A 12774-nucleotide genomic window follows, 5' to 3' on the forward strand; every position below is an offset into this window, starting at 1 on the left:
CTACGTTGGAGAGACGGGGTTTCGGAAAGCTGGCCACGAGACTGCAAGCACTCCGTAGAGCAGTGAAGACGAGGAACCCGGGTTCGGTGATATTCAAACACTGTGACGAATATCAACCTGATTTTGATTGGCAGGGCGCGGATGTTTTGAACAAAAACAACAAGAAGAGTAGCCGGCTATTTTTGAAAGCATGGGCTTGTGACTAAAACAGCATAAACAGATGCCCCATTTTCAGAGGGGCAAGGCAAAAGATGAGTGGAACAGACACCCGACAGAAGACGAGAACCTAGGAAAGGTTATGACCAGGAGCGGGAGAGGGGACTTTTCATCTACATCCACGCCAGGGAAAAAATCCCAGACATTTGGTCACTTGGACAACTGTGACGGGAGAATGAGAGCAGCCCGCGAGATGACCTCGCCAAGTGTACCTCATAATTACCTGTTCCTGGGTAAGGTGCTTTTTACTTTTTCTATCATGGTTCCTGGACTCCAGCTTTTTTCGCACACACACACACACACACACACACACACACACACACACACACACACACACACACACACACACACACACACACACATATATATATATATATATATATATATATATATATATATATATATATATATATATATATATATATACAATCACGACAAGCGTCTCACAGTTGCCTATCATTATCCTAACACGGTTCACAAACAAATTGTTAATGTTCATCAAAGGTTGAAGTGAAATGAGTCCCCAGGAGTGCATAGCCTTCCTTGTAAAGATTGTGATTCAGTGTACCTTGGTCAGACCGGAAGGGATCTTAAAACCAAGTTAATGGAGCACAAAAGATCCATTAGGTATGCCCAAGAAAATTCCGTGTTCCAACACGTCAGTACAAAAAATCACAGGCTTGACTGGGACAAGGCCAAAATTTTGTTCAAGTCCTACTGTAGTTTCAGAAGAAAATTTGTTGAATCAGCCTTAATCGAAGAATGTCCGAACTTGAATATCTCCAAAGGTCAATGGTCCCCGGACATTATCTCACGGCTAGCTCTGAGCCGCTTATCACGCTCTTGACCCTTCTTCCCGCCCTTTTTACTCGTGACCTCACACCTCCACCCCTCACCTCTGACTCCGCCCTGCGTGACGGGTCGCCCTGTTTTAACTCTGCGTGTTCCCCTTCTACTCATATCTCATTGTACTTATGTCCCTGCAAATTCTTGTAATCTGTACTTTCTTGAAGAGGGCTATAGCTATTAGCCGAAATATAGAAGTTACACATTCTTCTAAAGTTTCCTTTTTATTCCGACTGTGGGTTCTTCGTGATTATTAATTACATATGTGCTACAACATTTTCTCAAAGTGATATATATATATATATATATATATATATATATATATATATATATATATATATATATATATATATATATATATATACATTATATATATATATATACATATATATATATATATATATACCATGTGGCACTGTAAGTGAGACAGTGTATACGGATACTGCTGTGCAAAATGCCAAACAATCTTATTCACTTGACAGTCAAACTTAGATAAAAATAAAATGGGATATCGTGACCTTTTTTTTTTGAGAGAGAGAGAGAGAGGGAGGGAGACATCCTTTACAATGAGATGTACCTTTCAGGATAGTGTGCTATCAAACAACAAATTTGTATGTGTGTAGAAATGTATGTAAGTATGAATGTATGTTCATGTATATATGTGTTTGTATGTATGTATGTATGTATGTATGTATGTGTTTATATATGCATGTTGGCACGTCAACATTAGGTAAAAAGCTTACCGAGTCCGGAAATATCATTGACCGGGATAATTGAAGCAGCATAAATTTATAACATTTATTAAAGAAAGATTAGGTAAGATTTGTAGAACATATACCAATGTAAATGGATTAGTAGCCATTTTTATCCACAATTAGATTGTATCAAAATAACACCTGAATTTAATGTTTCCCGAAGAACATCTTTTGAAATTTGACAAGTCAGTACAACTTTCTGGGAATATTTCGTATATTACTATAAAGATTCTTATATATCTATCTTCCACTAATGCTTCGAAAAGATTACCGTTTTTTAACAAGTCTATCTGTCTATATACCAAGAACTTTATCCCCCTTATAAGGGAGGTAGCCAAGTCAAAGCCATGTACTTTCTTTGTGGATGGGGGTGATAGGTGGTAATGGAGATAGAACTGCCTAGTGTAGGCCTTATGGTCTCTTGTATTCCCCTTCATTCTTATTTTCTTATGAGTTTACAGGTCGTAAATTAGCCCTATTCCACCAAGTCATTTAATTACTTTTTAAAAACGTCACTTAGATCACATTTGCCACCAAGGTGTTAAACTAGTAGTGATATTGTATCAAACATAAAAGTAACAAACACATAATACCTTTCATATGGAAACGAATTAGTAGGATTTTTACCAGCGGTGATTCCGATGTAAACAATCGCATGGCAAAATGATTTGTCACCGCTATTCGTCTTTCCTATGGGTAGGTGTTGTTTCGTAAAAATAAATAAATAGATAAATAAATAAATAAACAAATAGATAAAATACTTTCTAACCCTCTCACACAACCATAGGATTTTTTATACAATAGACACAATGAAAAAACGCTCGTACACATACAGCAAAAATAGGAATGCACTAACGCCTAGAATTGCCAGTCACGTAGGCTCCATAATTGCGTATAACATATGCGTGTTATACGCTTGCCTCCCGCAGGCAAAAGCGCGGCGAGGAGGTAAGGGAAACTGCGTTAGGCGAAATTACGCAATCCACACCCATGGGATACAAAAATGATGGTATAGGTGCAGGCATGTAATAATATATGAATGTATGTGTGTGCGTACAGTATATATGCATATAGGAGTGTAAATATGTATGTATGTGGGTATATATGTATATGGGTATGCATGAATGTGAGTTTACATTTCTGTATATATGCACACACACACACACACACACACACACACACACACACACACACACACACACACACACACACACACACACACACACACACACACACACACACATATATATATATATATATATATATATATATATATATGTTTGAATGTGTATATGTATGTATGTATGTATGCATGTTTATATGTATGTATGTTTGTATGTATGTATATCTATATGTATGTATTATTCATATGTACATGCATGCATACACATACATACATATACATACATACATTCACATACATACATACACATACATACATACACATACATACATACATACACATACATACACATACATTATACAGTATATACACATGCGCATTGGCATGCACAAACAAATACACGTGATTATGTACACATACAATACATACATGAAAGTACAAATACGTACTCCTACACATACACAAATTCTTCTATTGATAGAAATTCCAATGAGAATAAGTTTCCTTAACCCATTTGGATCCTGAAGTCTACCTATGGTTAGAGAGTGCTTGTCCATCGGTTGGCAAAGTAGATGCATACGTAAGATGAACCAGTCCTGATCGGGTTTGTCAGTAGTTAGGTCCCATTAATCATTTGATTATGTTTTCATATTACAGCAAAAATATTTATTATCATCCTTTCATGCCGCTAAACTAATCGACATGGTACATCATAAGAACTAATGAGAAAACAAAAAATGTAATACAAGAGAAATAGGAAAGAAAGAAAAATTCTTGAATGGAAAAATGCAAATGTCATTGCTTGATTGAGGACAATTGCTGCCTATCTGAGTCTAACTTTTGTGGGTGCTGACACCCACGCTTCTTTGACCCCTGATAGACACAGGTGTCAGGCACTAGGCAGGACTCGCGACAGAATAATGGCACCACTCAGGAAATTCGAACTCGCCCGACTTTGTCGATTCTTCGTCGGCGCGATCAGATCAATGGTTTGTTGCTGATGCTGCCTGACCCTTCAGAAAATGGGAGACATCAGCAGCATGTCCTCAAGAAACCCTCCTAAGGACCAGGAGGCAACGAAGATGGAGGACATTTCATCGGGTAAAGAGGCTTCGATCAAGGGTCGCCAGCACACATCGTTGCCTCAGAGGAAGATAAAGAGCCTCGAGCACCGCCATTTGTCAAGAGGCACTTCGAGAGGAACCACGAAGCCCGTCGTTGACCCGACCGAACCTCCAGTAAACACCCAAAGCTGCAGCAAACAAACCATTGATTATAAAGAAAATTACACTTTTAAATCTGATCTGGGCTCAGGAGGCTATGGAGTTACATCATTGGTCACCAACAAGAGGACGGGGAATATCTGCGTCGCCAAGATCCCGACCAAAGGCAAGGGATCTCCGAGCGAGATCCAAGCCCTCGCAGAGCTGACTCACCCAAATGTTGTTCGTCTTGTGGATGTGGCGACACAAGGCAAACTGAACATCATAATCACTGAGTACTGCGAAGGCGGGACCCTCGACAGCGTCGTCATCAAACACGAGGAGCAGCCTTACCAAGATTGGGGCGACAGAGTCGCGTCCTACTGTGAGCAACTCGTTCGGGCCGTGGCATACGTGCACTCGAAGAACTTTGCTCATCTGGACCTAAAGACTGAAAACATCGTTCTCAGCGCAGACCACAAGATTGTCAAGCTGATCGATTTTGGAATGTCCCGAAGAACGCCCCATGTCTATAAAAGAAACATTAAAGTTCGAGGTGGTACTCCTTGGTATATGGCACCGGAAGTGATTGACACGAAGATGCACCCATACAGTGGAGGCAAAGTGGACGTGTGGGCCCTCGGTTGTGTTTTCTACGAACTGTGCACAGGACAAGTTCCCTACTACAAGGAAGAGGCAGACGAACTCGATGATCGTGACCTCCTGCGTTACTACTTGGCCTGCTGCAAGAACGGCAAACCTGCTCTTGTCCGACTTCCCTCGACCTTCAGCCAACATCAGAAGTGCACTCTTACAACGGCCATGTGGGTCATGCTCGAGCCAACACCAGAGAAGAGGATCGACATTTTCAGACTGGGCAAACTCTCCTTCCTGCAAGGTTGAAAAAATATACTTTTTAAATGTACAAAACTGGCAAGAATTCACAAATGACCATTTGGGTAGTATAGGGTTTTCCCTCAGCTCAATAAAATCGGCCGGTGGAAATCAGGATCCTTATCTAGACTCTAGAGCATTGTATGTCTGGATTTGTACTTAGTAAATGGTTTCCCGCGGAGTAATAAAGACGACGCCAGTTTCGAACAGGCTCACCAAACCAGCCGTTAATCTTCTGTATACAAGCAAAGACTTTCATTCCCTTAATAGGGGATGGTCAATTAAAAATATATTTTTACCTGACCTTATATGAGAGAAAAGTACATGAAGAGATGTAATTCCTAGTTCTCTTGTTCCACCCCATTTTAGTTGTCTTTCATGACTCGCAGAGGACACGGTGGCAGTATTCTTGTCCCCCTATGACAGGGTAGTTCGTCTGGTAGTCGCCTGGATGAATACACAAACCAACAGAACTTTCTAACGAGCTTTTGACTCCGCAAAAAAACGTTTAATACAGCACCTACTCGCAGACGTTCATATACCCTCTCATTCCGAGGCCACCAAATTACAGTCTTATCCAGAAGAAAGCCTCTTTCATATAGTACAGTAAACCCTCAATATATTAAACTAGTTGAGGGAAAGGCTTGGTTGTCATAGGCCATCCATACCGAACCTTGCACCGCATATACCGACCGATAGGTCTCAATAGGGCCGATATAGCCGGAATTCGGTGTAACGAGGTTTGGCATGGTGATATTTTACTAACTATATACACAGTCTTTACCGAAAAGCATATGTTCGTTCACGAAAAATAGAAGGATGGATAAGGACACACAGGTCGGTTTTCTGAAGACCCACATACACATTACCATTTGCTCCTGAAGCTTCATCTGAGGGAAATGAAACAATCTGCCGTCAGCCGAAAGGTCATACATTGTCTCGAGACTGATACATTGGTGGCTCTGAAAGGGTTGATCTTGCCATAAACGCTTTATCTTCTTTGTGGAAGAAGATAGGCGGTTCCTTCCAATTGTCCAGCCTTCCCCTCTTCTTCGATTCGGTTGCATCCACGTGACACGTGACGTGCAAAGAAACACCTACATGGTCACAATAATTCACAACAAACATCTGAACTTTTCTATTGGAAAATATCACACCAGGAGGTATTTAATCGCGGTTAAGTCTTTGTCTTTGTGTGTTTATGTGCGTGTGTGTCTGTGTTTGTGCGTGTATAAAATTACCAGAGGAATTAAGGATTTATCATCGTACCAAAGGAGTTACCTGAGATGACCTAATCTTCGCAGCATGTGATTGTCTGCAGTTACCCAAAATAGAGTGAATATTGGTTTCGTATTAAGGTAAAGGATAATTGAAAAATCACTCTACTACTTTGCATTAATTCCTGGCAGGGTTCAAGTTGCCGTCACCTCGACCTCCGTTGCAAGTAGCGACGCTCTAACCCGCTTGGCCAGCGAGTATCCAAGGCCAGCGAGCATCTTAGGTCCAGCGAGCATCCAATATAAAGTATGATATACAGTACTATACTGATGACATTCGACATGGCATTCGCTCATTCGGCGCAATCTGAAGAGCTTCTCTTATGGAGCCCAAGGCAATGCAAAAGAGATATCATCATCTACAAAATGTTCTACAATAAACACAGCGATAATGACAAGCACAATTCACCTGATGAAACGTGAAGAGGTAACTAATGCACCCAACATAAAATCTAACTTATTTTGTTTCTTGTTACAAACCAAACCAAACAACTTTCCTCATCAGGAAGCACAACATTAAGGACAGCCACAGAGAACTAAATGGTAACAGAAACAGCGTAATCTGCAAAGACGCTTGTCAGGCAGACAACAGTGTGGGTTTCCAAAGAAAACTTTGAACCATTATCGCCATATAGATTTTTTGCTCTATTTTATTAATCTTCTTTATCTTTTTATTTATATTTTTTCCAGTGCGCGGGTATTTAAAATGAAAGGCCACAAACAAAATACTTGATGGAGGATACATCGGTCTTCCAAAAGACAAATGACCACTGACGAAAAAAAAAAAAAATGCTGAAGCTATATTGGAAAATGTGAGGCCAACATCAAATACTCAAGAAAATCAATTAAGCCTTCCCTCGGAAAATATCAAAGTTCAAAATTACATGTGGGACATGCTACCCACAACACAAGCCTCATTGGAAGAGGCCACGCCATACCTCCAACCCCGTACATAGATCTGAATGTCCACAACTTTCGATGTTCCAGTTCCACCCGAAGAAGAGGTAGGAGACCTCAGAATAACCAGATCCTAGATACACAAATGAGTACTACTATATATACGTATGTATATGTATGTATATATATATATATATATATATATATATATATATATATATATATATATATATATCAGACAATCTCCTTGACAATAGCGCATGGGATTCGAACCCGCTGCATCTGGAAGTAAACTTCCAAGACACACTCGCCTTAGATCGCTCGACCACTTGACGGTATAAAACTATGAGAACTCATAGTCAACCTGACTATCGAGATTGGGGAGGGCGCTCACTACACCCATTAACCACCCATTTTCACCCCATGGCCAACGCACCCAGTGGGAGTAGTAAGGACCGGAACGAATCCCTTCACGCTTGTCGCCAACGTAACTATTTGAGAAATTCGCTAGTGAACAGCGACATCAATCAGACAATCTCCTTGACAGTAGCGCACGGGATTCGTACCCGCTGCATCTGGAAGTAAACTTCCAAGAAACACTCGCCTTAGACAGCTCGACCACTTGACGGTATAAAACCATGAGAACTCATGGTCAACCTGACAAGCGACAAGCGTGAAAGGATTCGTTCCGGTCCTTACTACTCCCACTGGGTGCGGTGGCCATGGGGTGAAAATGGGTGGTTAATGGGTGTAGTGAGCGCCCTCCCCAATCTCGATAGTCAGGTTGACTATGAGTTCTCATGGTTTTATACCGTCAAGTGGTCGAACGGTCTAAGGCGAGTGTGTCTTGGAAGTTTACTTCCAAATGCAGCGGGTTCGAATCCCGTGCGCTACTGTCAAGGAGATTGTCTGATTGATGTCGCTGTTCACTAGCGAATTTCTCAAATATATACATATATATATATATATATATATATATATATATATATATATATATATATATATTTGCAGAAACCACCGGGAAATTGAAAAAACAGATACCGAACGTTTTCGTCTATTTAGACATTTTCAAAGGTACAAAAAAGCAATACAGAAAGAAACAATAAATACATAAGAAGACAAGGATACTCGGAGAGGTCCCATGTTACATTTTATCACACACAATTTTGTCAATAATAAAATTGTCCAATTTAAATAAGCCCAAACTCAAGTTCATGTTATTTCCAAAATTTATTTTTATAAAACAAGATTCAATAATAAAAATAAATTTTGGAAATAACATGAACTTGAGTTTGGGCTTATTTAAACTGGACAATTTTATTATTGACAAAATTGTGTGTGATAAAACGTAACATGGGACCTCTCCGAGTATCCTTGTCTTCTTATGTATTTGTTGTTTCTTTCTGTATTGCTTTTTTGTATCTTTGAAAATGTCTAAATAGACGAAAACGTTCGGTATCTGTTTTTTCAATTTCCCGGTGGTTTCTGCAAAAATAGTTTATCACGTGTGTTTTGTGATTTCTTTGCATATATATATATATATATATATATATATATATATATATATATATATATATGTATATGTATGTTTAGGTATATATATGTATATATATGTATATGTATATGTATGTATAAATATATATATATGTATGTATATGTATATATGTATATATATATATATGTATATGTGTATTTATTTATATTTATATGTATTTATATTTATATATATATATATATATATGTATGTATATATATGCATGTATATGTATATGTATGTATATATATATATATATATATATGTATATGTATGTATATGTATATATATATATATATATATATGTATGTATATATATGCATGTATATGTATATATATATATATATATATGTATGTATATATATGTAGTATATATATATATGTATATATATATATGTATATATATATATGTATATATATATGTATGTATATATGTATGTATATATATATATATTATGTATATATATGTATATCTATATATATATGTATATATATATATATATGTATGTATGTATATGTATATGTATATGTATGTATGCATATGTATATATATATATATATAACATATATATATGTATATATATATGATTATGTATGTATATATATATATATATTAACGAAGTAAGGTGATGAGATGTACAAGGGGTGAAAGTGGCAGTAGACTGGAAGTGAACATTAAGGGAGAGCGACTGGAGGAAGTGGATAGTTTTAGATACTTGGGTGCAAGTGTAGCAGGAAAAGGTGGAGTGAAGGTGGAGGTAGAATGTAGATTGAGAGAAGCGAGTAAATGCCTTGGTGGTTTAAAGAGTGTAATGAGAAATAGACATTTGGGAATGGATGCGAAGAGGAGACTGTATGAAGGAGTGATTGTGCCAACAGCACTGTATGGGGCAGAAACGTGGAACATAAGAGAAGAAGAGAGAAGGAGTTTGAATGTGTTTGAGATGAGGTGTCTGAGAAGTATGGTGGGGGTTACTAGGCTAGATAGAGTGAGAAATGAGGAGGTGAGGAGGAGAACAGGGGTGAAAAAGGATTTGGGAGAGAGGGTTGATGAAAGAATATTAGGATGGTTTGGACACATGGAAAGAATGAGTGACGAAAGACTAGTAAAAGAGGTATGGAAGGCAGATGTGGAGGGAGTGAACATGAGGGGACGTCCTAGGATGAGGTGGATGGATGGGGTGAAGGGGGCTTTGGGGAAGAGGGGAATGTCTGTTGAGGAAGGAAGGGAGAGGACGGAAGACAGAGGTGAGTGGAGAATGGTTGTATATGGATGATGTTGTGACGACATGAGGAGGAATAGGCGGGGGGGTGGGGTAGTATGTGTGAGTAAATTTTGACGCAGCCCAAAGGGATTTCTCCCCGTCCTCTCCTTATATGCAAAGGGGGACGGAGAGGGGGGGTCGCCGATTAAATGAAGCGGCCTTGCTGTGGATGTACTGTGTCTTGCGACACTGCTTCTGACCCAGGGCGGTGGGCAGGGTTCAGGGATGACCCGTCATCCAGGAGGTGCTCAGATGAGAGGAAGGGTGGGAGGGGTGTGGAGTGTATTTAGGGATGAAATGGGTGGGAGTGTTTTTATGCCTTTCCTTTTGTGGCTACCTCCCTTGGAAGGGGGAAAAAGCCTTGGTATATGTATGTATGTATGATGTGTATTTATATATATATATACATATACATATTGTATATATATATATATACATATATGTATGTATATATATAGATACATATACATACATATATATATATATATATATATATATATATATATATATATCATATATATATATACATAAGAACATAAGAATAAAGGAGACAGCAAGAGACCATAAGGCCTACACTAGGCAGCTCCGTATCCATCACCACCTGTCATCCCCATACATAAAGTTGTCTAATCGTTTTAGAACCCATGACCCATCAGCAGTGATCTCTTATGATAGTTTCAGCGCTTACAGCATGGTTACTAAGTTTATTACATTCATCGACCACCCTATTAGTAAACCAATTCTTGCCTATTTCCTTCTTAAATCTAAATTTGTCCATTTTATACCCATTACTGAGAGTCCTGCCCTGTTGTTTTATTATGATGATCTTGTTTGCGTCACCCTTGTTATAGCCTTTGATCCACTTGAACACTTCTATTTGATCACCCCGCACTCTGCGTCTTTCCAGAGAGTGTAAGTTTAGATGCCTAAGCCTCTCTTCGTAAGGCAAATTTCTGAGTCCATGTATCATATACATACATACATATATATATATATATATATATATGTGTGTGTGTGTGTGTGTGTGTGTGTGTGTGTGTGTGTGTGTGTGTATGTGTGTGCGTGTGTGTGTATGTGTGCGTGTGTGTGTGTGTGCGTATGCGTGTGTGTCTGAGTGTATTTTTTTCATTGACTTTATACATTAACGGAGAAATAGCATTCCTTAATATCCAGTAATGGGTGAAGTTCATCAAACATCAGCAGACATCCAGAAATATAGATATAAGATTACTCGAAGATTAAAGTATAATATCAGACCTTGATTTGTTGCTCTCCGCCATAGTAATTGCGATCCACTTGCAAATGGTTTTCTATAAAATTCACGCAAGGTAATCAAATTCTAAAAGTCACGAACGAAATGTTTTGAAAGTAGTGAAATCACATAAGGACACTTCTCGTTTTTGACCCAGTCAGTTGTTTGACGCATTTTGAACAATTTGTTTTCCACTGAACGAGTTCACTCAATTTAATGAACTTTTTGAGTCACAGTGGGGCCTTAATCAATGATGAATTTCTTCTGATCCAACCGGTCGTTCTTCTCATCCGCAGAAAAAAAAAAAACAAGGTGTTCGTCACTGTAATGAAAGGACTGAAACCGTATCAGGAGGTACCCCATAATGAACAAAGACTTAATTACATCGTCTTCTGTTTCCTCTTCTTAGTATTCTCTCAACTTACCAAGTCTTTTATCGGAATAAACATGTGTGTATATCTATCTATCCATAACTATATCAATCTCTCTCTCTCTCTCTCTCTCTCTCTCTCTCTCTCTCTCTCACTCTCTCTCTCTCTCTTTCTCTCTCTCTATATATATATAGATATATGTAGATACATATATATATATGTAGATACATATATATATATACATATATATATAACTATATATATATATATATATATATATATATATATATATATTATAAGGTAATGTCGTAGCACATTGATAAAATAAACTTTTTATCTCACAGTCGGAAAAAGAAGACACTAATGTCGAACGTTCTGTATATTTCGATCACTAACTGTGACCCTCTTCAGCAGAATGAATACATAGTGGAAGGCATATGCTTATATACAAAAATGTGAGGTGGGAAAAGGAACAAGCTTAGGTAACGTGACCGATGCTCCGCAGGTCGCGTGGGGTTTTGTGACCTTGGAGTATATGAGGTAGCATTTGGCTGACTGCTGAGGTGGTAATGCAGTCAGGTGACTACTGACCATTTGATATATTGAAATTAGGGAGATATTTAATCAGGGAAGACTCTATCATTTTCCTTTTGAAGCTACATGTTGATTTATAAATTATTTCAGCATCATCCCAATGCATGCGGTGATCTTTATTGGCAATGTGGTGAAATACAGCGGAAATTTGTTGACCATATTTTACAGAATTTTTATGCTCTTAAATTCTGGTTGCCAAATCTCTTCCAGTTTGTCCCCAGTAAACAGAATCACAATCTAAACATGGCAACTTATATACACCTGGGTTAATGTCGCTTGATGGTCTGCGGTGTACATTAACTATTTTCCTAAACAAGGTATTAGGATAATTGAAGATCACATTGATGTTTTCTTTAGGTAATGATTGGAACATTTCATTAATAGAATCATTATAGGGTAATTTTATACATTTATTATCCCATTTATGTTTTTTAGTAGAGTGGGGAGTAGATTTATGGAAACTTATTTTAGCCTTGCTAAGGGCTTTTTTGCAAGAACCAATCCGGGTATCCTAATCTTGTAAGTTATTTTTTTATAGTTATTATTTC

The 12774-nt window shown here is 38.1% G+C and overlaps 1 protein-coding gene across 1 annotated transcript; it reads left to right on the forward strand.

Annotated features, from left to right (window-relative positions):
- Positions 1-3962: 3962 nt before the first annotated feature.
- On the forward strand, positions 3963-5045 carry LOC143023924 (uncharacterized). Its single transcript, XM_076182595.1, has one exon. It carries the CDS (start codon positions 3963-3965, stop codon positions 5043-5045), a length of 1083 nt encoding a protein of 360 aa, XP_076038710.1.
- The last annotated feature ends 7729 nt before the right edge of the window (positions 5046-12774 follow it).

This window comes from Oratosquilla oratoria, unplaced genomic scaffold (genome assembly GCF_046742065.1).
Source record: "Oratosquilla oratoria isolate Oo_2021 unplaced genomic scaffold, ASM4674206v1 SCAFFOLD71, whole genome shotgun sequence".
Lineage (NCBI taxonomy): Eukaryota > Metazoa > Arthropoda > Malacostraca > Stomatopoda > Squillidae > Oratosquilla > Oratosquilla oratoria.